The 27910-nt window shown below is 29.0% G+C and overlaps 2 protein-coding genes across 2 annotated transcripts in view; both read left to right on the top strand.

Annotated features, from left to right (window-relative positions):
- Window positions 1-1401: 1401 nt before the first annotated feature.
- On the top strand, window positions 1402-11361 carry LOC111618027. Its single transcript, XM_023359446.1, has 5 exons — window positions 1402-1572; window positions 2016-2167; window positions 6223-6547; window positions 10842-11009; window positions 11284-11361. Exons 2-5 carry the CDS (start codon window positions 2076-2078, stop codon window positions 11359-11361), a joined length of 663 nt encoding a protein of 220 aa, XP_023215214.1. The 5' UTR covers window positions 1402-1572; window positions 2016-2075.
- A 4852-nt stretch (window positions 11362-16213) lies between these two features.
- LOC111618053 (ATP-binding cassette sub-family B member 8, mitochondrial-like) overlaps window positions 16214-27910 on the top strand; it is a 68437-nt gene continuing 56740 nt past the window's right edge. Inside the window, exons 1-4 of the mRNA XM_023359477.1 lie at window positions 16214-16536; window positions 20831-20998; window positions 21123-21268; window positions 27816-27891. Coding sequence (XP_023215245.1) covers window positions 16309-16536; window positions 20831-20998; window positions 21123-21268; window positions 27816-27891 — 618 coding nt within the window. The 5' untranslated portion in view covers window positions 16214-16308. The remainder of the gene's footprint in view (window positions 16537-20830; window positions 20999-21122; window positions 21269-27815; window positions 27892-27910) is intronic.

Genomic DNA, 27910 nt, shown 5'->3' with positions numbered 1-27910 from the left:
CCCATTATGGGTTTGGCTAGGCCCACAATGGGGCGGCCGGATGGTGAAGGACGGGGCTCGAAATTTCCAAACGGGCCACCCCGAAGAGTTCCTGGTGATTTATCGACCCGTCTGGATTCGAGGCCGGGCTCCTCAGAGCGGTAGGCTACCACCTTAACCGCTCTGCCATCCGGCCACTAAAAAGTGCTGTTCAACATAATTTCATATCTGTTTTAATTGTATTAGATGTGTATTCGTAATAAATTAAAATTACATTTTAATATTACTTAATGAAATTAAAACAGAAATTTTATTAAATTAAATTAATTTAATTATATAATTATAATTAATTACAAAAATTTGTCGTCTGCTTTTACTTCCTTAAACCTTATTATCTTACTGCGCATGCTCTCTTTTAAAACTATTTTTCTATTATTGACCCGATTTTATATTTATTTACGGACTTTTCTCGTTTTTTAATGCTTTAAAAACACAACAGAAACAACACGAAGAGATCAAGAAAAGTCGTGGACGATTTAATTTATTTGTTTTATGGCAGTGTAAGTATTCGTGCCGTAGTTTGCTACGGATATAATCAATCGATCGTTAATATATGCAGGTTATCGATGTTGATTTTTTAATACCAAAAGTGAATTGTTATAGAGTGAAATTGGAATAATACACGAGATATATAGGAAAAGTATATGAAGGTTATGTCCTAAGCGATGGATTGCGCCATGTTTAAAAAGTCGTATCCACAGAGCTTTATTAATATTTTGTATTTTGTGAATCCTTAGTGCATTCTTTTTATTTGTTAAATTTAATTATAGAAATTCTCTTTTTTGTACATAAAACAAGGGAAGTATACAGGGGAATATAAGATTATGTATGTAAAAAATGAGAGCAAAAATTGAACTGTTACATTAAAACTATAACAAATGGTCATTTTAATTAAAATGCATCGTTCTAAACTATTAAATCAATGATTTAATAGTTTAGAACGATGATTATCAAAGTTATTTATTCATTAACCCAGTGCCGTAACTAGGCAGGTGCGACAGGTGCACTCGCACATGGCCCACTTGGAAGGGGAGTCCAAAATGCATATATTTGTTTTATTATTTTCCCAAACCTAATTAATTAAGAGGCCTAATTGCAAATTCTTGCACAGGGCACAGGAATGGCTAGTTACGGCACTGCATTAACCATTTAAACCAAATAGTAGATGAATCGTGGACTACCTATGCCCCTGTCACCTTCTTATCCTGTAAATATCATCTTAGGTATGATAGACTGTGTATATATTATTAAGTATATTTTTTTCAGTGTAACTATTCTATAAACTGGAAGGAATGCCAGAAATAAAATTTACATCTTAAAATATACTCTAGCAGTAAATTTTAATGAAACAAAAACATTTTTGATCTAAATTTATAGATCTTCATTAGATTTGACATGGAATATTTTTAAATGAAAAGAATACTATTGGACCTTGTCATTTTGTAACAAACTTGAAAACTGTGGTGTTATGTTTATATACCATGTTGACAGTGTTATATTTGGCTACATCTCTATGTATTTTTTTAAAATCAGGTAAATAGTTTAGCATAACTAGCTTCATGTATTCAGGTTGTGGTTGTTTGTACTTGGGTGTCTGGAAATGGAGATTAAACAATTATATTTTTTTCTTTTGTGTTCAAAATCTGTTAAGAAAAGGCACCAGTTTCTATAAATTAATTCTTTTACTCTTTAAACTCTGAAAATTTCCTTTTTTTTTATGTATTATACCTGGAGATTAAATTGTTTTTATTTGTCAGGCTACAAGGGGAAAGTCAAACAAATTTCCCTCTGGCTGATTTTGTCTTGAATGGATTAAGGGAATTTTGGTCGAACTTGTGTTTAGAGAGTTAAAGAAATTATTAAGTTTATTTTAATTTTTTTATGTATGAAAACTATATATTTATTATTTTATTTAAATTTTTTTATCATAATTATTACATCATGTATTAATGTATATATATATTTTTTTCTTACAGGAATATATAAAAGAAATTTTTTTAAAATATTTTGAATAAATTTGATTGAAACTGATTAAAATGTCAAACATATTATTAAACTTTATGTATCCTATAAAATGTGGAAATTTATCAATCATGTACAGTAGAAACATTAAAAATTCATTAATCAGGTTTGTAATATATTTTTTTAATTATTACTAATACACTTGATAAATTGATTTTTAAAATATATTATAGATTTTAATATATGGTTGCCACATTTTAAAAACTACAAAATTGACACAAAATATATTTTTTTATTGAAAATACAGTAGGGTTTTGTTTCATGCATGATTGATATATATGGTTAACGTTTTTTGGATGGTGAATGGTTAGATTAACGACTTCTAGTGCTATTGAATTTGGCTGCAAAATATTAGCTAGAGAAACACAGTCAGCAAACTGTATTTCTTTATCATTTGACTTTCTAAATCTTGGATAACTACTGAATGTATTCACTGAGGTGATTATCTTAGTTTGCATGTATTTTCTAAAGTAGTGTACTCAATATGGTACAACAAAATTTTGTTCTTTATACTCAGAAACATTTGACTAAAATGTTATTCATTATATAAAATTATAACTCTCTTCTTCTCGAATTACTGGAGTTAATCACACAAATACAGAACCTTTAAACACCAGTAACATAATTTCAATGAAAGCTTTCAATGAATATTTTCATTAAAACTATATTACTAGTTTGACTGTTGAACACAAGATTGTGCTATTAATTAAACATTTGGCTTTTTTTTATCTTTATTCAGTTTATATTTAAAAATCCAAGTGTTTAATTAATAACACAATCTTGTGTTCAACAGTCAATAAATAGTAAAACGGTTTCAGAAAACAAATATATTACTAGTGTTTAAAGGTTCTGGATTCATATAAAATTATAAGTGAAACGTTTAAAATTTATTTTAATATTTTACTGTTAATTGTAAGTGATTGCATAATCACTTACAATTAACAGTATACATAATCATCTAAAACTTTTTAGGATATAAATTTATGCGAAAGTTTTTCTTACAAGATATCTGCTTATATGCAATGACTTTGTAAAACAAAATCATACTTTACATTTTTATATATATAATTTAATCACATTAGAAAATACAGTCAAACTTTAATAAAGATATATTTGCTTCTGAAATTGGCACTAAATTTTGTGTGGCACTAAACTGAAATATTTTAATGATTAATTTGGTATGTATCTTGGGAATTACTGATTACAATAGTGTGAAACTTAGCATACAAGCAGAACATTATATTCTTTATACAACAAAATAATTGCAAATCAAAAATTTAGTCTAAATTACATCAAGCCAAAAACAACATGAAAAGTATTAAGCATTATCTTTTTGCACAGAACATGATTAATATGATTTATTGTTACCTTTTGTTGTGCACATAAACATACATTGCACAGCAATTGCTCATGATGGTTATACATTGTTTATCAGTTCTGTTAGGTGCAGAGTCCATTCTTGAACAAGAGCATCTTTAAGATGTTCAAGAATTGAGCTCCTGGAATGTTCTTGGTTTAGGCTGACAGGATGCAACTTATCTCCCTAGAGCATCCCACATATGTTCTACAGGATATGAGTTTTATGTGAGCTGGCATTATTAGAGGCAAGCATATATAAAGGTGAAAAAAGATGATGTTTAGAGCTTCATGCTTTCATAAGCTTTGCAAATTTGATAGTATATTTTAGTTTTTAAATTGTTAAACTGGTAATTATTGAAAATATAATTGTTCTGATATCTGTTGAATCTATAGAATGATCATTTTCAAAGTTAAAATTGATCAAGAACTATCTCTGATGAAAAATGTGTCAAGAGAAACTTTCTTCACTTCAATCTTGTGTATTGAAAGAGATATTGCTGCAAAACTGAAATTTTTTCTGTAAGTTATTAATTCAATCTTGCTAAAAGCAGGGGAGCAGTTTTAAAGACAAATTTCTATATTCTTGTTGAATTTTGCAATTCGTTATAAAACTATTGTACACTTTTTATTACTTTATTTATGTTTTTCTGTCTGTTTCTATATTAAAAATATTCATATTATTGTAGACCTAAACAAAACTATTCTCTATTTCTACCACTCTTTTCATGGGTCCCAAAAAATAAATCTTTCCTAGGGCCTCACAAATCCTAGGGCTGTCTTTGGACATCATCATCCATGAAAATGAAATCCAAACCCATAGTATCATCAAAGGTCTTAGAATCAATGTGAAATTTTTCACATGGGTTCCAGACCTCATCCTTTTTTACCTCCTTGCAAAAACTTGGTGCTCAGTGCAGTCATTAAGCATAATGCTGCTCCAGACCATCTGCAAATTGATCTCTTTCCACAATGTTTATAGGACTATATTGAATTTCCCATTCTATCTAGATTTTAATCCAATAGGAATCATTCTGTAGACTGTCTTTGGACTTTTCAATGAGCAAAGTGTTACTCTTTTCAAAGTCTAATGTTGATGTTCTTGACACCATGTTAAAAACAGGACTTCTGTACACAGGGATCAAGTAAACATAACATATTGTGCATTTAGCAAAAACACTGTTTGTCTGAAGCATCCTATAGGCAGATTATTGTGAAACTTGAATACTAATGGGTGTAGACAGCTCTATAGAGACATTCTTATGAGACATTCTTCTATTATGATGTACTTTTATTATGAAATAGTTTGTTGAGTGATGGTAGATCTTGGATGTTCACTTTCTGGTTGATATCCAACATCTTTTGTTCTTTAAAATGTTGCCCAAAGTCTGTTTATGATACTCTGCAGCACATTTAGAATACTGGAGATATCTCTCTGCAAAAATTTGCTTTTAGTCTTTCAATAATTTTGCGTAAAATTCTCTATGTGATTTCTTTGTGGCATTATCACTGTCAGTATCATGTGGTAAAACAGTAACAAATTGTAACCTTGATGATTAAATTGCAATAGGAACAATGCCATGTTACTTCTTTATTTATGAAGTTTGACTGTTTTGCCAAAAGTTGTTTTTTTAATGGAATATTCAACTACATTTTAAGTATTATTATTGTCTAGAAACAATCACATAAATTTTTTTCTGTTTATTTTTTGCTGTATCTATACAATGGATAATTATGCTTATATTTGGATGATTACATTTATTCTTTGGCTATGTGTTTATACAGTAATACCTCGACTTACACTATCCCAACTTACGCGAACCCGGAGTTATGCGATTTTCAAATCTCGTTGATTTGTCTTTTGTTTGAGCACCACACAACTCTTGATTACACACTCCCCCATACTATTGTTTAGCTTATATGTTCAGACATGTCTCGCAGAATCGATACATAGCTACAATTTATTTTGTGTTATTTATTTCTGTGTTTGTTATATCTACAGAGACTTGAGAGAATCTATGTGGTGATTTCTTGCAACCGTGAATGAATCAAAAGACGAGATAAGATTAATGAGAACATTTATTAGCTTACATACATCCGACTTGGATTTTACACAAATTGCGAAATTATACCCTGGCTTACGCAGTTATTGCTCGGTCCCATCTATCGCGTAAGTTCGGGGTATTACTGTATAAATTTATTTTTAGTTTACTGCTTTCTTTTTATTTATTAGAATATGTAAATTATGTTGATATTAAGTATAAAAGCTTTGAAAAGTTTTAAGATTTTCATAAGATACGCAATTTTTAATTTCTAATAAATGATAATTAATTTTTTCATTTTACTTTATTTTTGAAATATTTTATTAATCTGCTTAATAATATATCTTAATAATTTCTATATTTCATGTATCTAATTGTATTAGCTTTTTCCATTTATCTAAAATATATTTAATTATAAATGCAAAAATCATGCATAAAATTTTTTATGATTTGTATGGCAACAAATTTTTTCAATAATTGTTTAAAAACAATTACAAAATCATGGATTGATTCAAAATAAACTAAATATATGATCATACATACAGTTAAGCAGATTAAAAGCAAATAGAGTATTAAATATTACTTGATTGCTTGCTGTTCTCTTTTTTGGTTGTATGTTCTTTGGAATTAAGCACAAATTTGATATGGAGACTTATCATACAAAAAGTGTTCCTGTATGATAAGTTCTCCATAGCAAATTTGTGCTTAATTCCAAAGAATATTAAATATTATCCATATTAAATGAATTATTTTTATTTTTCAGATCACAAAATTTATTTCAACATATAAAGAGAAAAAGTGTTAATTTTCAAAGATGTTATAAAGAAAATCATAGTGTTTTAAAGAAATTTTGGATTTTTATGAAACAAAAGGCAGATGGTAAATTCTTGATTAAATTTAGTTCCAGCACTTTAATAACATGGAAATTAGTAAATCAAAGAATTAGTGTGTCTTGTGAAGTTAAAGCTGAACATAAATCTAGATTATTTGGCATAGATAAAGATATCATGCAAGAAACAAAGTTTGACTGGAAACAATTTTTTGATTTGTTAAAACCTGAAATATGGCATATGATTATAGCAGTTTTAGTAAGTTCTTATTATTTATAATATATAAATTGTTGAGAACTGTATTTATATTAAAAACAGTGATTATTTTTATTTTTTGGTATAAATTTTAAGACATACTTATTTAAAAATATCAGATTTTACTGTATTAAAATATTTTGTTATAATATACAGTTGAACCTGTCTATCTCAAACATGTCTATCTCAAAAAACTGTTTATCTTAAAATTAATTTTTTCCCTTGCATTTTAACCTAAATTCAATATATTTTCCATGTTTATCTCAATTAATTTTCTACCAAAACCTCTATATCTAAAATTTTGGACTGAAGTGTCAATTACAAATTCAAAACTTGGCAACTACATTTTGATAGCACAAATTCTAGATGAGAAACATATTTTGAAATACAGTACATAGTTGCATTTAATGTTGCTTTTGTCTGATTGGCTATGAGTTTGGCTTGCATCTTATTGGTTGAAGAAAGTCAGCCATCAGAAACTATTGACAAACTATTTATGTTAAAGTATGTCAAAAATATTTAATTTATACCTAATACAGGTATGTACTGTACTTGCTATTGTATTAATTAAATTCCAATCAAATCTCCTACTATTTACTATGTAGGAACCATTATATCTTGAAACCTGTTTGTCTTGAATTTTTTTCTTATTCCTGTGAGATTTGAGATAGACAGGCTCAATTTGATTTATGATTAGATGAATTATATTAAAGTGATTATAATGCCATTTTCAATTTTAAAGGAAATAAATATTTATATTAAAAAATTTAGCTTTTTTAATTTAGGAAATATATTATTTTAAAATTTAGATACCAAAAATAGTTTGTGAAATTTATTTAATAGAATAGATTCTCGTCAGTGTAAAACTCTGTGGAACTGACTGTAGGGTTGACTATAACGAATATTAAACATTTTATAATTTGGATTCATTTTTTTAATATTTTTGGGACTTTTCATTATGGTTAAGAAAAGATAAGACTAATTATAATTTTTTTTTTTACTATCTATACATTGTCAATTTGGGATGCTCTCAGTGAATTCTTTCGGAGTCAGGAAGAAAAAAGGTGTATGAGAGTTAAATAAATATAATTATGGATATGTACAGGAATGTTAAGACAAGTGTTGGAATAGGTTAAAGTGTTACAATAAGGGATTTTAGAGTGGATTTTTGAGTGTATCAAGGTTTAACTTTATGCCCATATCTTTTATATTAATAATAGGTGAATTATTGCAGGATGTTGTGAAAAAGGAGCTATGGTAAATGTTATTTACAATTGATATTGTGTTTATTAATGAGATAGGGAGTAATTAAAGTTGAGCCATAAAAAAATTGAAGTTGAAAAAATTGTAGACATATAAATTCCTACTGTTGTCCAACTGTCTGTCCTTTCTTAATCTTAGAAATGGAATTAGATAGATGAAAGATGAGATCAGGTATGGAAACCAGGGGCAGGAGACCCTGATTAACTATATACAAACTTCCGATGTAAATTAGAAGTCACATTATTTCAATTCAAAACTTTTTCCTGAAAGCAGTTAATAAATGACTAGCACGACTGTATTGTAAAAGGAAAAGTATGATGTACAGGAGCAAGCAACTACTAATTTGCACATATTTTAAATTAAATTAATTAAAAATATAATTAAAAATTGCAGCCCAGCATTGTGACAATGTCACAATAAATAATTGCTCATTAGATTAATTTTTTGATTAAAAAAATAGTTTCATAAATTATAAAAATATCATAAAAAACTTACACCTTTATAAATCCAGCAACTATTTTAATAAAAGTAAAAACATTTTTGATCAGTTTCACTGATTTTTCTTAGTTACAGAATATAATGGAATGGAAAATAAAAGAACATAAATACAAATTTAAAAGAATGTGAGTACAACTTTAAAAGAACAAGAATTTAAATTCAAGTACATTATCTTAAACTAATAAAATATATGAAATAAGTAACAATAAGTAAATGTAAAATTAATAAAATAAAAATAAAAGAATAATTATCTGTTAATAAAATGGCAAAATAATTAAAATTTGTGATTGAACTGCCATGTGTTAGACCAGGAGTTGCCAAAGTGGTCAATGCAACATCATTGGGGGTCGATTAGGGGGTCGATGTGGCTAAACCTTTTTTTTTTTTTCTTTGCTCATACACTTACACTTGTAATAAAACTTTACGGTGAGGGTCAATGTGAGGTTTTGAAAAGTGGTTGGGGGGTCGACGGTTAAAAAAGTTTGGCGACCCCTGCGTTAGACAGATTGTCTGCATCTCTATGGTTGATGCACCTGGATTTTTTATGAGCCTTATAAATTTTTAATTTTTCTAGATATCTTATAATATGTATATTAGATGTGGATCTGATGATTTTTGCTTGCTCTCGGTTTACTTGTATGTCTTAATGTGAGTAAGCTGCCAGTACAGTATTGTGTTATTGAGATTTTTTTAATTGCATACTTATGTTCCAAGTCATTGTTGTAAATTACATCCAATGGCACCCACATGGATTAGTTTTGATTTGAAATGTTGGTCATCTATTGGGATGAATAAATCCCTGAAGCCAAATTGCAGTTATATGGTTTTTTTATCATTCCTGAGAATTTTGAAGATTGCTGGGTTGTGTCAATATACTAATATGATATTGTTAGCTTTGGCTGTTTTTTTATGTATCTTTCTTAAAAATTGGGATATAATTTAAAGCAATCCTTCATTTCTGGTTTACTAGTTTATGTTTACATTTTGATGTCTGAAAGGTCATGATTAAATTTTGTACTACCATTATTGGCTATCCATGCTGCTCTGTGATTTTTAAGATGTAATTCAGCTGTTATGCTGTCCTGGAAGCTGGTACAATGGGTAAATGCTCTTATCAATGCCTTAAAGGCTGAGAATTTGATGTGACAGGGATCCACTAAGTTATATGAAATTAAAATGGGTTGAAAACCTTTTTTCTGTAAACCTTGGTCCAAATTTTCCCAGATCTACAAGAGATGAAAATGTCCAAAAAGTTTATCTTTGTTTTGAAATTTATAGATATTCATAAATTATAGTTTAGATTTTAATTTTTGTATTATCAGGTCAGTCCATAAGTTCATGCCTATTTTATGACCTTGAGAAAAATCTTGTTTTGCTGTTAAAAATGCCAGTCTAATGTGATACTTTTTACACTGAAGTGTTAAATTGGATCTCATATAATACTGTTCAGAATTGGGAACATTTCAGTTGTTTATTTTCGTTAAAATGGAAGTAACAGATGAATATAAGAGACCTGTTTTATACTTTTTATTTTTAAGTGATGAGAATGCTACAAATGCAGCCAAAAAATTAAATACTGTTCATAATCAAACTGTAATTAGTGTAAGGACTGCGCAGAAGTGGTTTGAAAGATTTAGAAATAATGATTTTAGTGTGGAGGATAAGGCTCGTACTGGAAGACCCGTTGACTTTGATGATGATGCTCTCTCTGCACTAGTTGAAGCAGAACCATCTTTAACAGTTGATGAAATTGCGGAACGTTTAAATTCATCCCATGGAACTGTTCATAGACATCTACAACAAATCGGAAAAGTTTCAAAGCTAGGAAAATGGATACCACATGAACTGTCAATAGCTAACTGACAACAACGTCAACTGCTCAACTCAAAAGCTTCAACTGGGAAATTTTACCTCATCCACCATATTTGCCAGATATTGCTCCCAGTGATTATCATCTTTTTCGGAGTTTGCAGAATTTTTTAAAAGGGAAAACTTTTGAGGATGAGAACAATGTAAAAAAGGCTATTTCTGAATATTTTGATTCAAAACCGAAATCATTTTACGAAGACGGGATTAAAAAGCTATCATCAAGATGGCAAGAAATTGTACAAAATAATGGTGAATACATTATAGATTGAAATAAAATTTAATTAAAATGTTTTGTTGCTTTTTTTGTAGATAAAAATACACATGAACTTATGGACTGACTTGATACAATAAATTTATATTTTAAAAATTTGATTTAAATACCATGTAAATTTGTGCTTAAAAATTTCATAAAATAAATTTACTAATAAATACTAACAAATCAAAATTTTTCTTCAGTTCATTTTTGTATTAATTATTAGAAAGAGTATTTAATTTATTCAGAATTGTTTCAATTAATATTTGTAAATTTAATTTAAGTTTTAATAAAAAATATTTTATTTTGAAGTAAATAATTAAATATTTTTAATTAAATAGTTTAATAATTAAGATACATACTTAATTAAATAACTTAAATGATTTTAAAATTTTTATGTATAAAATTTTCCAGAGTGCAATTGCTGTTGCATATTACAATATCCAAATACCCGTATTATTAGGAGATGTTGTAAATGTTGTATCAAGATTTGTTAGTTGCTCTGGACAAACTGAAATTGGAAATTTTTTTCAACAGATAAAAAACCCATGTTTAAGATTATTACATATATACTTGGCACAGGTATTGACTAAGAGTTGCCAAAGTGGTCAATGCAACATCATTGGGGGTCGATTAGGGGGTCGATGTGGCTAAACCTTTTTTTTTTTTTCTTTGCTCATACACTTACACTTGTAATAAAACTTTACGGTGAGGGTCAATGTGAGGTTTTGAAAAGTGGTTGGGGGGTCGACGGTTAAAAAAGTTTGGCGACCCCTGCGTTAGACAGATTGTCTGCATCTCTATGGTTGATGCACCTGGATTTTTTATGAGCCTTATAAATTTTTAATTTTTCTAGATATCTTATAATATGTATATTAGATGTGGATCTGATGATTTTTGCTTGCTCTCGGTTTACTTGTATGTCTTAATGTGAGTAAGCTGCCAGTACAGTATTGTGTTATTGAGATTTTTTTAATTGCATACTTATGTTCCAAGTCATTGTTGTAAATTACATCCAATGGCACCCACATGGATTAGTTTTGATTTGAAATGTTGGTCATCTATTGGGATGAATAAATCCCTGAAGCCAAATTGCAGTTATATGGTTTTTTTATCATTCCTGAGAATTTTGAAGATTGCTGGGTTGTGTCAATATACTAATATGATATTGTTAGCTTTGGCTGTTTTTTTATGTATCTTTCTTAAAAATTGGGATATAATTTAAAGCAATCCTTCATTTCTGGTTTACTAGTTTATGTTTACATTTTGATGTCTGAAAGGTCATGATTAAATTTTGTACTACCATTATTGGCTATCCATGCTGCTCTGTGATTTTTAAGATGTAATTCAGCTGTTATGCTGTCCTGGAAGCTGGTACAATGGGTAAATGCTCTTATCAATGCCTTAAAGGCTGAGAATTTGATGTGACAGGGATCCACTAAGTTATATGAAATTAAAATGGGTTGAAAACCTTTTTTCTGTAAACCTTGGTCCAAATTTTCCCAGATCTACAAGAGATGAAAATGTCCAAAAAGTTTATCTTTGTTTTGAAATTTATAGATATTCATAAATTATAGTTTAGATTTTAATTTTTGTATTATCAGGTCAGTCCATAAGTTCATGCCTATTTTATGACCTTGAGAAAAATCTTGTTTTGCTGTTAAAAATGCCAGTCTAATGTGATACTTTTTACNTTTGTTTGAGCACCACACAACTCTTGATTACACACTCCCCCATACTATTGTTTAGCTTATATGTTCAGACATGTCTCGCAGAATCGATACATAGCTACATAGATTTTAATATATGGTTGCCACATTTTAAAAACTACAAAATTGACACAAAATATATTTTTTTATTGAAAATACAGTAGGGTTTTGTTTCATGCATGATTGATATATATGGTTAACGTTTTTTGGATGGTGAATGGTTAGATTAACGACTTCTAGTGCTATTGAATTTGGCTGCAAAATATTAGCTAGAGAAACACAGTCAGCAAACTGTATTTCTTTATCATTTGACTTTCTAAATCTTGGATAACTACTGAATGTATTCACTGAGGTGATTATCTTAGTTTGCATGTATTTTCTAAAGTAGTGTACTCAATATGGTACAACAAAATTTTGTTCTTTATACTCAGAAACATTTGACTAAAATGTTATTCATTATATAAAATTATAACTCTCTTCTTCTCGAATTACCGGAGTTAATCACACAAATACAGAACCTTTAAACACCAGTAACATAATTTCAATGAAAGCTTTCAATGAATATTTTCATTAAAACTATATTACTAGTTTGACTGTTGAACACAAGATTGTGCTATTAATTAAACACTTGGCTTTTTTTTATCTTTATTCAGTTTATATTTAAAAATCCAAGTGTTTAATTAATAACACAATCTTGTGTTCAACAGTCAATAAATAGTAAAACGGTTTCAGAAAACAAATATATTACTAGTGTTTAAAGGTTCTGGATTCATATAAAATTATAAGTGAAACGTTTAAAATTTATTTTAATATTTTACTGTTAATTGTAAGTGATTGCATAATCACTTACAATTAACAGTATACATAATCATCTAAAACTTTTTAGGATATAAATTTATGTGAAAGTTTTTCTTACAAGATATCTGCTTATATGCAATGACTTTGTAAAACAAAATCATACTTTACATTTTTATATATATAATTTAATCACATTAGAAAATACAGTCAAACTTTAATAAAGATATATTTGCTTCTGAAATTGGCACTAAATTTTGTGTGGCACTAAACTGAAATATTTTAATGATTAATTTGGTATGTATCTTGGGAATTACTGATTACAATAGTGTGAAACTTAGCATACAAGCAGAACATTATATTCTTTATACAACAAAATAATTGCAAATCAAAAATTTAGTCTAAATTACATCAAGCCAAAAACAACATGAAAAGTATTAAGCATTATCTTTTTGCACAGAACATGATTAATATGATTTATTGTTACCTTTTGTTGTGCACATAAACATACATTGCACAGCAATTGCTCATGATGGTTATACATTGTTTATCAGTTCTGTTAGGTGCAGAGTCCATTCTTGAACAAGAGCATCTTTAAGATGTTCAAGAATTGAGCTCCTGGAATGTTCTTGGTTTAGGCTGACAGGATGCAACTTATCTCCCTAGAGCATCCCACATATGTTCTACAGGATATGAGTTTTATGTGAGCTGGCATTATTAGAGGCAAGCATATATAAAGGTGAAAAAAGATGATGTTTAGAGCTTCATGCTTTCATAAGCTTTGCAAATTTGATAGTATATTTTAGTTTTTAAATTGTTAAACTGGTAATTATTGAAAATATAATTGTTCTGATATCTGTTGAATCTATAGAATGATCATTTTCAAAGTTAAAATTGATCAAGAACTATCTCTGATGAAAAATGTGTCAAGAGAAACTTTCTTCACTTCAATCTTGTGTATTGAAAGAGATATTGCTGCAAAACTGAAATTTTTTCTGTAAGTTATTAATTCAATCTTGCTAAAAGCAGGGGAGCAGTTTTAAAGACAAATTTCTATATTCTTGTTGAATTTTGCAATTCGTTATAAAACTATTGTACACTTTTTATTACTTTATTTATGTTTTTCTGTCTGTTTCTATATTAAAAATATTCATATTATTGTAGACCTAAACAAAACTATTCTCTATTTCTACCACTCTTTTCATGGGTCCCAAAAAATAAATCTTTCCTAGGGCCTCACAAATCCTAGGGCTGTCTTTGGACATCATCATCCATGAAAATGAAATCCAAACCCATAGTATCATCAAAGGTCTTAGAATCAATGTGAAATTTTTCACATGGGTTCCAGACCTCATCCTTTTTTACCTCCTTGCAAAAACTTGGTGCTCAGTGCAGTCATTAAGCATAATGCTGCTCCAGACCATCTGCAAATTGATCTCTTTCCACAATGTTTATAGGACTATATTGAATTTCCCATTCTATCTAGATTTTAATCCAATAGGAATCATTCTGTAGACTGTCTTTGGACTTTTCAATGAGCAAAGTGTTACTCTTTTCAAAGTCTAATGTTGATGTTCTTGACACCATGTTAAAAACAGGACTTCTGTACACAGGGATCAAGTAAACATAACATATTGTGCATTTAGCAAAAACACTGTTTGTCTGAAGCATCCTATAGGCAGATTATTGTGAAACTTGAATACTAATGGGTGTAGACAGCTCTATAGAGACATTCTTATGAGACATTCTTCTATTATGATGTACTTTTATTATGAAATAGTTTGTTGAGTGATGGTAGATCTTGGATGTTCACTTTCTGGTTGATGTCCAACATCTTTTGTTCTTTAAAATGTTGCCCAAAGTCTGTTTATGATACTCTGCAGCACATTTAGAATACTGGAGATATCTCTCTGCAAAAATTTGCTTTTAGTCTTTCAATAATTTTGCGTAAAATTCTCTATGTGATTTCTTTGTGGCATTATCACTGTCAGTATCATGTGGTAAAACAGTAACAAATTGTAACCTTGATGATTAAATTGCAATAGGAACAATGCCATGTTACTTCTTTATTTATGAAGTTTGACTGTTTTGCCAAAAGTTGTTTTTTTAATGGAATATTCAACTACATTTTAAGTATTATTATTGTCTAGAAACAATCACATAAATTTTTTTCTGTTTATTTTTTGCTGTATCTATACAATGGATAATTATGCTTATATTTGGATGATTACATTTATTCTTTGGCTATGTGTTTATACAGTAATACCTCGACTTACACTATCCCAACTTACGCGAACCCGGAGTTATGCGATTTTCAAATCTCGTTGATTTGTCTTTTGTTTGAGCACCACACAACTCTTGATTACACACTCCCCCATACTATTGTTTAGCTTATATGTTCAGACATGTCTCGCAGAATCGATACATAGCTACAATTTATTTTGTGTTATTTATTTCTGTGTTTGTTATATCTACAGAGACTTGAGAGAATCTATGTGGTGATTTCTTGCAACCGTGAATGAATCAAAAGACGAGATAAGATTAATGAGAACATTTATTAGCTTACATACATCCGACTTGGATTTTACACAAATTGCGAAATTATACCCTGGCTTACGCAGTTATCGCTCGGTCCCATCTATCGCGTAAGTTTGGGGTATTACTGTATAAATTTATTTTTAGTTTACTGCTTTCTTTTTATTTATTAGAATATGTAAATTATGTTGATATTAAGTATAAAAGCTTTGAAAAGTTTTAAGATTTTCATAAGATACGCAATTTTTAATTTCTAATAAATGATAATTAATTTTTTCATTTTACTTTATTTTTGAAATATTTTATTAATCTGCTTAATAATATATCTTAATAATTTCTATATTTCATGTATCTAATTGTATTAGCTTTTTCCATTTATCTAAAATATATTTAATTATAAATGCAAAAATCATGCATAAAATTTTTTATGATTTGTATGGCAACAAATTTTTTCAATAATTGTTTAAAAACAATTACAAAATCATGGATTGATTCAAAATAAACTAAATATATGATCATACATACAGTTAAGCAGATTAAAAGCAAATAGAGTATTAAATATTACTTGATTGCTTGCTGTTCTCTTTTTTGGTTGTATGTTCTTTGGAATTAAGCACAAATTTGATATGGAGACTTATCATACAAAAAGTGTTCCTGTATGATAAGTTCTCCATAGCAAATTTGTGCTTAATTCCAAAGAATATTAAATATTATCCATATTAAATGAATTATTTTTATTTTTCAGATCACAAAATTTATTTCAACATATAAAGAGAAAAAGTGTTAATTTTCAAAGATGTTATAAAGAAAATCATAGTGTTTTAAAGAAATTTTGGATTTTTATGAAACAAAAGGCAGATGGTAAATTCTTGATTAAATTTAGTTCCAGCACTTTAATAACATGGAAATTAGTAAATCAAAGAATTAGTGTGTCTTGTGAAGTTAAAGCTGAACATAAATCTAGATTATTTGGCATAGATAAAGATATCATGCAAGAAACAAAGTTTGACTGGAAACAATTTTTTGATTTGTTAAAACCTGAAATATGGCATATGATTATAGCAGTTTTAGTAAGTTCTTATTATTTATAATATATAAATTGTTGAGAACTGTATTTATATTAAAAACAGTGATTATTTTTATTTTTTGGTATAAATTTTAAGACATACTTATTTAAAAATATCAGATTTTACTGTATTAAAATATTTTGTTATAATATACAGTTGAACCTGTCTATCTCAAACATGTCTATCTCAAAAAACTGTTTATCTTAAAATTAATTTTTTCCCTTGCATTTTAACCTAAATTCAATATATTTTCCATGTTTATCTCAATTAATTTTCTACCAAAACCTCTATATCTAAAATTTTGGACTGAAGTGTCAATTACAAATTCAAAACTTGGCAACTACATTTTGATAGCACAAATTCTAGATGAGAAACATATTTTGAAATACAGTACATAGTTGCATTTAATGTTGCTTTTGTCTGATTGGCTATGAGTTTGGCTTGCATCTTATTGGTTGAAGAAAGTCAGCCATCAGAAACTATTGACAAACTATTTATGTTAAAGTATGTCAAAAATATTTAATTTATACCTAATACAGGTATGTACTGTACTTGCTATTGTATTAATTAAATTCCAATCAAATCTCCTACTATTTACTATGTAGGAACCATTATATCTTGAAACCTGTTTGTCTTGAATTTTTTTCTTATTCCTGTGAGATTTGAGATAGACAGGCTCAATTTGATTTATGATTAGATGAATTATATTAAAGTGATTATAATGCCATTTTCAATTTTAAAGGAAATAAATATTTATATTAAAAAATTTAGCTTTTTTAATTTAGGAAATATATTATTTTAAAATTTAGATACCAAAAATAGTTTGTGAAATTTATTTAATAGAATAGATTCTCGTCAGTGTAAAACTCTGTGGAACTGACTGTAGGGTTGACTATAACGAATATTAAACATTTTATAATTTGGATTCATTTTTTTAATATTTTTGGGACTTTTCATTATGGTTAAGAAAAGATAAGACTAATTATAATTTTTTTTTTTACTATCTATACATTGTCAATTTGGGATGCTCTCAGTGAATTCTTTCGGAGTCAGGAAGAAAAAAGGTGTATGAGAGTTAAATAAATATAATTATGGATATGTACAGGAATGTTAAGACAAGTGTTGGAATAGGTTAAAGTGTTACAATAAGGGATTTTAGAGTGGATTTTTGAGTGTATCAAGGTTTAACTTTATGCCCATATCTTTTATATTAATAATAGGTGAATTATTGCAGGATGTTGTGAAAAAGGAGCTATGGTAAATGTTATTTACAATTGATATTGTGTTTATTAATGAGATAGGGAGTAATTAAAGTTGAGCCATAAAAAAATTGAAGTTGAAAAAATTGTAGACATATAAATTCCTACTGTTGTCCAACTGTCTGTCCTTTCTTAATCTTAGAAATGGAATTAGATAGATGAAAGATGAGATCAGGTATGGAAACCAGGGGCAGGAGACCCTGATTAACTATATACAAACTTCCGATGTAAATTAGAAGTCACATTATTTCAATTCAAAACTTTTTCCTGAAAGCAGTTAATAAATGACTAGCACGACTGTATTGTAAAAGGAAAAGTATGATGTACAGGAGCAAGCAACTACTAATTTGCACATATTTTAAATTAAATTAATTAAAAATATAATTAAAAATTGCAGCCCAGCATTGTGACAATGTCACAATAAATAATTGCTCATTAGATTAATTTTTTGATTAAAAAAATAGTTTCATAAATTATAAAAATATCATAAAAAACTTACACCTTTATAAATCCAGCAACTATTTTAATAAAAGTAAAAACATTTTTGATCAGTTTCACTGATTTTTCTTAGTTACAGAATATAATGGAATGGAAAATAAAAGAACATAAATACAAATTTAAAAGAATGTGAGTACAACTTTAAAAGAACAAGAATTTAAATTCAAGTACATTATCTTAAACTAATAAAATATATGAAATAAGTAACAATAAGTAAATGTAAAATTAATAAAATAAAAATAAAAGAATAATTATCTGTTAATAAAATGGCAAAATAATTAAAATTTGTGATTGAACTGCCATGTGTTAGACCAGGAGTTGCCAAAGTGGTCAATGCAACATCATTGGGGGTCGATTAGGGGGTCGATGTGGCTAAACCTTTTTTTTTTTTTCTTTGCTCATACACTTACACTTGTAATAAAACTTTACGGTGAGGGTCAATGTGAGGTTTTGAAAAGTGGTTGGGGGGTCGACGGTTAAAAAAGTTTGGCGACCCCTGCGTTAGACAGATTGTCTGCATCTCTATGGTTGATGCACCTGGATTTTTTATGAGCCTTATAAATTTTTAATTTTTCTAGATATCTTATAATATGTATATTAGATGTGGATCTGATGATTTTTGCTTGCTCTCGGTTTACTTGTATGTCTTAATGTGAGTAAGCTGCCAGTACAGTATTGTGTTATTGAGATTTTTTTAATTGCATACTTATGTTCCAAGTCATTGTTGTAAATTACATCCAATGGCACCCACATGGATTAGTTTTGATTTGAAATGTTGGTCATCTATTGGGATGAATAAATCCCTGAAGCCAAATTGCAGTTATATGGTTTTTTTATCATTCCTGAGAATTTTGAAGATTGCTGGGTTGTGTCAATATACTAATATGATATTGTTAGCTTTGGCTGTTTTTTTATGTATCTTTCTTAAAAATTGGGATATAATTTAAAGCAATCCTTCATTTCTGGTTTACTAGTTTATGTTTACATTTTGATGTCTGAAAGGTCATGATTAAATTTTGTACTACCATTATTGGCTATCCATGCTGCTCTGTGATTTTTAAGATGTAATTCAGCTGTTATGCTGTCCTGGAAGCTGGTACAATGGGTAAATGCTCTTATCAATGCCTTAAAGGCTGAGAATTTGATGTGACAGGGATCCACTAAGTTATATGAAATTAAAATGGGTTGAAAACCTTTTTTCTGTAAACCTTGGTCCAAATTTTCCCAGATCTACAAGAGATGAAAATGTCCAAAAAGTTTATCTTTGTTTTGAAATTTATAGATATTCATAAATTATAGTTTAGATTTTAATTTTTGTATTATCAGGTCAGTCCATAAGTTCATGCCTATTTTATGACCTTGAGAAAAATCTTGTTTTGCTGTTAAAAATGCCAGTCTAATGTGATACTTTTTACACTGAAGTGTTAAATTGGATCTCATATAATACTGTTCAGAATTGGGAACATTTCAGTTGTTTATTTTCGTTAAAATGGAAGTAACAGATGAATATAAGAGACCTGTTTTATACTTTTTATTTTTAAGTGATGAGAATGCTACAAATGCAGCCAAAAAATTAAATACTGTTCATAATCAAACTGTAATTAGTGTAAGGACTGCGCAGAAGTGGTTTGAAAGATTTAGAAATAATGATTTTAGTGTGGAGGATAAGGCTCGTACTGGAAGACCTGTTGACTTTGATGATGATGCTCTCTCTGCACTAGTTGAAGCAGAACCATCTTTAACAGTTGATGAAATTGCGGAACGTTTAAATTCATCCCATGGAACTGTTCATAGACATCTACAACAAATCGGAAAAGTTTCAAAGCTAGGAAAATGGATACCACATGAACTGTCAATAGCTAACTGACAACAACGTCAACTGCTCAACTCAAAAGCTTCAACTGGGAAATTTTACCTCATCCACCATATTTGCCAGATATTGCTCCCAGTGATTATCATCTTTTTCGGAGTTTGCAGAATTTTTTAAAAGGGAAAACTTTTGAGGATGAGAACAATGTAAAAAAGGCTATTTCTGAATATTTTGATTCAAAACCGAAATCATTTTACGAAGACGGGATTAAAAAGCTATCATCAAGATGGCAAGAAATTGTACAAAATAATGGTGAATACATTATAGATTGAAATAAAATTTAATTAAAATGTTTTGTTGCTTTTTTTGTAGATAAAAATACACATGAACTTATGGACTGACTTGATACAATAAATTTATATTTTAAAAATTTGATTTAAATACCATGTAAATTTGTGCTTAAAAATTTCATAAAATAAATTTACTAATAAATACTAACAAATCAAAATTTTTCTTCAGTTCATTTTTGTATTAATTATTAGAAAGAGTATTTAATTTATTCAGAATTGTTTCAATTAATATTTGTAAATTTAATTTAAGTTTTAATAAAAAATATTTTATTTTGAAGTAAATAATTAAATATTTTTAATTAAATAGTTTAATAATTAAGATACATACTTAATTAAATAACTTAAATGATTTTAAAATTTTTATGTATAAAATTTTCCAGAGTGCAATTGCTGTTGCATATTACAATATCCAAATACCCGTATTATTAGGAGATGTTGTAAATGTTGTATCAAGATTTGTTAGTTGCTCTGGACAAACTGAAATTGGAAATTTTTTTCAACAGATAAAAAACCCATGTTTAAGATTATTACATATATACTTGGCACAGGTATTGACTAATTTCTCTTTTATTTGATATTAAATATTTGTTTATAAATATATATTAAATTTTCAATATAATTATATTTAATTTATTTAAAATTAATATATAAATTTATTTTATATACTTATAGAGTTTCTTCACTTTTTTATATATATCGATGCTGTCATATAGTGGAGAAAGGATTGCTTATAATATAAAAAAATCGCTATTTAATTCTGTTATCAAACAAGATATAGCATTTTTTGATGCACACAAAACTGGAGAAATTCTTAGCAGGTACGCTTAATTAATATTTTTACGTTATATAATATTAAATTTTATATTATGTAATAATATTACAATTTGTTTTAATCAGTTTAATTTGTTTAGTTTATTTTTCTAATATCAATTAATACATTTACTTAATCATTAATATTAGTAGTAATTTGATGTATAAGTCCCTCTATAACCCAGCATTAGTAATATGTATACAGAGTTGTTTGAAATTTACAAATATTGAAAAACAAAGTCTCTAATAATCTATGGTAGTTAAATTAGGAACTAAAAATAGCCTATGACTTTTCAATGGCATATTTAACAAAACATTAATTTTATGCTCATAAATAGTATTTTCTATAGATTTAACATAAGTTCTAACAAAAATATAATCAAATACATATTGTGAGAACCGAGGGAGCAGAGTGACCTCGCTTACCGGCGGCTCTGTCAGAGAATGGCTTTAGGAGGGCTAAAAATGTGAGTGGGGAGGTCAGTGAGTACGTCGACAGGTTCTGAATACGTACACAGGTTGATCAAAAATAACACATTTAATAAACAACTATAAAATTATACATATCGAAGGCAAAAGCAAAAACAGAATAAACCGAAATAATCAGAAATTCTATTTTAGCTCACGACAATGATTCGTCTTCCCAATGGAATGTCTACATTCTATTCTTGAAGTTAAACTAAGAGACGAGAGAAACCTCTCTAAGAGGGACATCTCGGAGAGAAAGTATATAAATAAATTGGCTTAATAATACCTCTAAGTCTGGTATACAAAGTTGTTGGGACTATTGTGGTCATCTGGTTGTCTTGGGATAGAGACGGCAGGTATGGCGAGGTGGTGATGGACATGGTGGTGGTATGGGTCTGGTGTCTGCTGTAGATGTCCCTGGATGCTATCAGCTGTGGATGTCTGCCCAGAGGACTGCATACTGAGTATAAAAAGGGACCAGCCCTTTTTATACTCACCCCAGAGGGGGAGGAAAATTGGGGAACATTCTGATGCAATTCCATGTCATTTTGACTTGCCTGGGGTTGTTTATGTTAGTTGTCAAACATCCAAATCTTTCTGTAGATTTATTACTTCTTCTATTCAGTATTGTCACTTCTTCCCTCTGATAAATTTGATAATAGTTGTTAAACTAACGGAATTAATTGCTAGAGGTGACTAAAGTCAGAATTAGTCTTGCACCTTAGTAATGATTGTTGCCTTATATGGTCATCTTGATTTGTTTTCTCCTCGTTCACATCTAAAGTAATAGAAGGGGGGGTTTTGTTCGGTTTGGTCAACCCTTGCTGGTGACCTTTTGGTTACCCACTACCGTGTAACAAGTGAAGGCTCTTGTTAATTGGCTGATTATTTGTAAATCGTAACGAACGTGTAAATGAATCATTCCTGGTTGTGAGGGGAGAACTTTAGCAGTCGTTCGAAATGTCTTTGAAAGTTGGGAAGGTCAATTATCAATGTGACGCAGATAACTGATGGGGCAAAGGTTTAGCTTCAACCTCCAAAAAAACAAAAAAATATAGCCCACATCCTCACAATATTTATGAATCATATTTTCATGTGGACTTGTTAATAGCTGTTAAAATTGAAATTTATCTCCAATTTTCTAGAACACTGAATGAATGAGAGAGGTTTCTATTGGTTGCCATTAATCTAGTCAGTTCAGAAAAAATTATAAAATTAATAAGTTTGTTTATACAATAATTAAACAAAACTATAATAAACTATATTTCAAATATTACATATACTTAAAGACCTAACAGCTGAAGTATATATATACAGGGATTACTCTGGAAAATTTAAAAATATCACCAGCATTTTGCGAGTTTTTAATTTTTTTGCCACTTCAAATTATTTATCACCATCAGTTTTACTTACTAATTAATGCAGGTGCCTATAGCCTTATCAGTTTGGTGTCTGGAAAGCAAAAGTAACATTTTAAACTCATTTACAAGGAGAGGACTAGATGTTTGGGTATCCAATTCAAATGCAGCATGTTGAGCACGTAGCCTTAAACACAAATGGCTCCTCATCTAAATAATAGAACCCACTTTTCGAGCATTTCCAAAAAATGGTCATCTGAAAATTTAGTGTTTAGCTTATAAGTCTTTGGAAGTTTCATAACCAAGAATGGCGAAAGCTAAGTGAATAAGACACTAAGCACTAGACTAGATGATGTAGGTTCGGAGATTTGGTTTGTTTTAGCTAATTTTATGTTTAACTTATTTTACCACATCATTAGCATAATTATTATTATTCCTTGAATTTAAGTTTATGAAACAAGAGATTAAAAATTGTGTCATCATTTGCTGTTTACAGAAAACAAGCCTCTAGATTTAACTCTTAAGTTATTAAATAAAATTTTCTTTATTTTTAGATATGGTGGTATTGTGAAATTTGAAGTGTAACAAACATGAGTACATGAGAAAATTAATAACATTAATATTCATAATATTAACAATTAAAAAACTAAAACACTGCAACTTGCTACCCTATTTTTATATCACTTGTCTTTTTGTCTAGTAATGTCTGAAGCTTATTTGCTTGTGAGGGCATAGTGTGTAAAATATGTGAAAATAAATTTGAAGAAATAAAAGTTTTATTTAATGACGTAAGAGAGTTAAATCTATAGGGGCTTGTTTTCGCTAAACAGTAAATGACATCACAAGTTTTAATCTCTTGTTTTATAAGGTTTAAATGTGAGGAATAATAATAATAATAATGATGCTAATGACATGGTAAAATAATAAAATTACATAGAAAATTAACTAAACCAAACTAAATCTCTGAACCTACATCATCTAGCTCTAGTGCTTAGTGTCTTATTCACTTGGCTATCATCCCCTCTTGGATATGAAACTTCTAAAGACTTATAAGCTAAACACTAAATTTTCAGAGGCCCAAGTTTTAAAAATGCTTGAGAAGTGGGTCTTGTTATTTGGACAATGAGTTCTTTGTGTTTAGGGCTACATGCTCACCAAGTTTTGTTTAAATCAGAGATTTGAATGTCTGATCCTTCCCTCGCTAGCAATAGGAACCATTTTTGAATAATTTTTTAATGAATAATTCTGAACAACACATTTAATCACAAGGTTTAAACAATATTTTACAGGTTCTGTCATGTCAAAATTTTTGATTTAGTCTACTGAAAAAAGATTAAAATGAAAAAAGTCATCCCAAAATTTCTGTTGGTCAATAAAAAAAATCCCAATCTGGAAATGCTAGGCGGCATTGCACAAAACTACCTTCAGTTCTTGATGTCACTTCCTATTTTTCTTTCTGAATTTACTGTGTGATGTCATTAAATTGCTATGTGTGTGATGCACGGAACTCCCATTGCATGAAAGCTTGATATTTTGCTGTTTTTCTTGAAGTGTGATTTGTGATTCAATTTCATGCTGAATGTTGAAACAAGCAGACTAGGATCACCACTTGCAATCACCAGTATTATATTTTCATAGCCACCTTAATAAAAATATCGCCAAGTGGCAATTTTGGCACTTTGCACCCTGTATATATCGAACACTGGAGTTTGAATATTGGAGATTGTTTGTGTGTATCTTTTAAATTGTAGAATTGGATTTAAATGATGAAAAGGTATTCATTTTTTAAAGATTGCATCGAATCAAGTCTATAATTATTCTAAATTCATCTTTATAAGTAAACAAGAATATTTACTATGATTAATGACTACAAATGATCATTAAAGTTGACAATCTTCTTAAAGCTACTTTTTGAATGATCCAGCAGATTTATAAAATTTTGTAAATTTTAATTAAAAAAAAGTAAAAATTTTAACTTGTTGCAATTTAACACGAGGTGGAAGCGTAGAAAGCAATGAGGAAACCACTATGCTTTACTACTAATATAGCAATCTCCCTAGTAAGATGACCACAAGTAGAAAAAGAGACAAGAACAACATTAGGGTTGCAACGATTTCCAACTGCAACACTTTGGCCAGGAGAGGGAAGAAGGGGGTTCCCCAGACTGTCAGCCTGCAAAACTCCCCAAAGAGACTCTTGGGAATTGGAACTTGGAACATGAGGACCTTAAGGAAGGCTGGAAAGCTGGAAAATCTGAAGAATGAGATAAAAATAAATAAACTGTAGTAGTAGGACTAAGTGAAGTAAGATGGGAAGACTCTAGAGCAGGGGTGGCCAACCTTTTGCATACCATGCGCCAATTTTTTGACAGACGAGTTCAGATGTGCCATATAACTCGAACACTTTTTATACAGTCTTACGTTCAATGTTAGGGGTTGATAAATAGAGATAAGAATAAATCAGCTTCGCTTAGGAGAGACATGCCTGTAAACTGATCGGAAATAAAGATCGCGAGACTCACAATACATGCATACACTGTAATTTACTATGTGGAGAACACTCATTTTATCTGTAAAATAGACTGTAACGAATTGTGCAACAAATGAACTTGCCAAGACAGACTATAAAAAATTAATTTTTCTATATAATATTCTTAATCACAAAAAAGCCAAATCTGGCAATTTTGCTCAGAACTAGCTAAAGCGCCATTGTAATTGTCCAATGCGCCACATTTTGGCCACCCCTGCTCTAGAGAATTAGTGAGTGATGATATTAAGCTTTACTTTTCAGGTGGAAGGAAAGCAATGAGTGGAATGGGGATAGCATTGAAAAGTATATTTGCATCCTGGGTAATTAAAGTTGATTACATAAATGACAAAATCATAATGGTCAGAATTCAAGTAGAACCAAAAGATCTGGTATTCATTCAAGTATATATGCCTATCAGCTCTCATTCAAATGAAGTGGTAGAGGAAATATATGAATAGGATAAAAATTTTTTATGGAGAAAAATACACATTTGTGTTTTCTTGTTTTGCTTAAAAGTGCTAAAGGTCAAATTACATGTACTAGTAGGTGCTTGATGTACTCTATACGATGACATAAAAATCAGCTGCTAAAGTTAAAAACCATTGTGTGATGGATTTATTATAGTTAAAAGCCACCACAAGTTCTGGATGTTAACTAATAATAAGAAAATAAAACTTGTTTTTTTTATTATGATTTATTTATCTTCAATCATCTTATATAAGTAGGTAACAAAATTATTCACCACATACAGAAATGTAACTTGATTATTTTTTAGCATCTAATCATTCTTGAAAATCTGTGCAGTGCTTGAGATGTCAACATTTTCTAACAACTAATTTACTAAAAATAATTACTTTGTTAGGAACTTTTATTAATAAATCAGTCTTTTTTTATGAAAATCAAGAATGTTGTAGAGTTATTTATCTTTACAAGAACTATTACCATGATATTTTGAGTTGCATTTTATGTTCTTTGAGTAAAATTTGCATTTTTTATCAATACAGTATCTTTTACAGTGAGACATTATAAACCCTTGCTTACTTCCAGATGTTAAGATGGATGCTGAGCAAAGTGTTAATGAAGTTGAAGGTACATCCTGAATGTTAATAAAGTTACTCTCAGAAATTGTAAATTCATTACGAGCATAAAATTGATCAAGAAGACCTTCCTTGTTCCTAACTTATAGAGACCTGATGGATTAATGCTCATAACAACAGCTAAAACATTTCTGGGAGCTGCACGTCCCCTATCAACATCAGGCACCCTAACTAAAACATTTGAACCAATTTCAACCTGTCCATCGTGTCATGGTTGCATCAGCTAATGTTCAGAATGCATTATGGCTTTTCTGAATCACCACATGTAGTGGTCAAATATCATAAAAGCCACAATGCGAATTTTGCTTTGTGGTCATTTTGAGTAAGCCACATGTTGTGGCTGTTTTTACAAGTGCTACAACATAAATTTCATGTTGTGGATGATTTAAATTGACCACAATGCATTGTGGTTGTTTTTTTCACTCAATGAGTGTTTTGGTCTTTGAGCCTAACATATATACACACCAGTTATAAAAGGCGTAGCACAAAAGATTTTAATCAAAAAGTAAAATTGTACATGAATCCCACTTTTAATTGTCTATGATCTTCTCTTCATTTGTCTCATCCATGAATCCCTATTCAGTTCTCCATGGCTCCCAGGCAGATGCTATGGTCCATGTCAAGAATGGCTGGTATAGACAATTATTGAATTCTGTTATATTTTTTGTTTGTTATAAAAAGACAAATTTCCATCTTAAGAAATGAATTTGCCAATTAAGACTAAATAAATTTAAATTCATTTGGAAAAGATCCATATTTAAATTATGTTCAGATGAAATATGTATTTATTATAACCTAGGAAAGTTTTCCTTGTCTCATTTATTATTTAATTGTCTGGTGATTAATTCCCATTGTAAGAATAAACAATTGAAGTTTGTTAGCAGTAATATTAATGATGTAAGATTATTATTTTGTAATGACCTAGCTTGGAGTTCTTTAAAAGCAAATTATTATATTTACTCCCAACCTAGGAGTTTGTAACCAAAAAGTTTAATAAAATTATTATTATATGCTACGTATAATATAATGAACTATATTTTTTATGTTAGAAAATTTGTAAATATTCTGATAATATATGACATTTTAATTTGATATACTTTTAGATTAACTTCAGATGTACAGGAATTTAAAAGTTCATTAAAACTTTGTATTTCATATGGGTTAAGAAGTATAACTCAGGTAATAATTAAAGATTTTA

The sequence above is a fragment of the Centruroides sculpturatus genome, unplaced genomic scaffold (genome assembly GCF_000671375.1).
Source record: "Centruroides sculpturatus isolate CEXI.00-Female unplaced genomic scaffold, Cexi_2.0 scaffold47, whole genome shotgun sequence".
Lineage (NCBI taxonomy): Eukaryota > Metazoa > Arthropoda > Arachnida > Scorpiones > Buthidae > Centruroides > Centruroides sculpturatus.
Note: the sequence above shows the minus strand (reverse complement) of the source record. Positions and strands in the feature narration are given on the sequence as shown.

What these genes read in the sequence shown, in the direction of transcription:
- LOC111618027 (XM_023359446.1), top strand. Translation starts at nt 2,076, where the DNA reads ATGTCAAACATATTATTAAACTTTATGTATCCTATAAAATGTGGAAAT. An exon ending in ATATGATTATAGCAGTTTTA is followed by an intron (nt 6,548 to 10,841) that starts GTAAGTTCTTAT and finishes AAAATTTTCCAG; the next exon opens with AGTGCAATTGCTGTTGCATA. An exon ending in TACATATATACTTGGCACAG is followed by an intron (nt 11,010 to 11,283) that starts GTATTGACTAAG and finishes TAATTTTTCTAG; the next exon opens with ATATCTTATAATATGTATAT.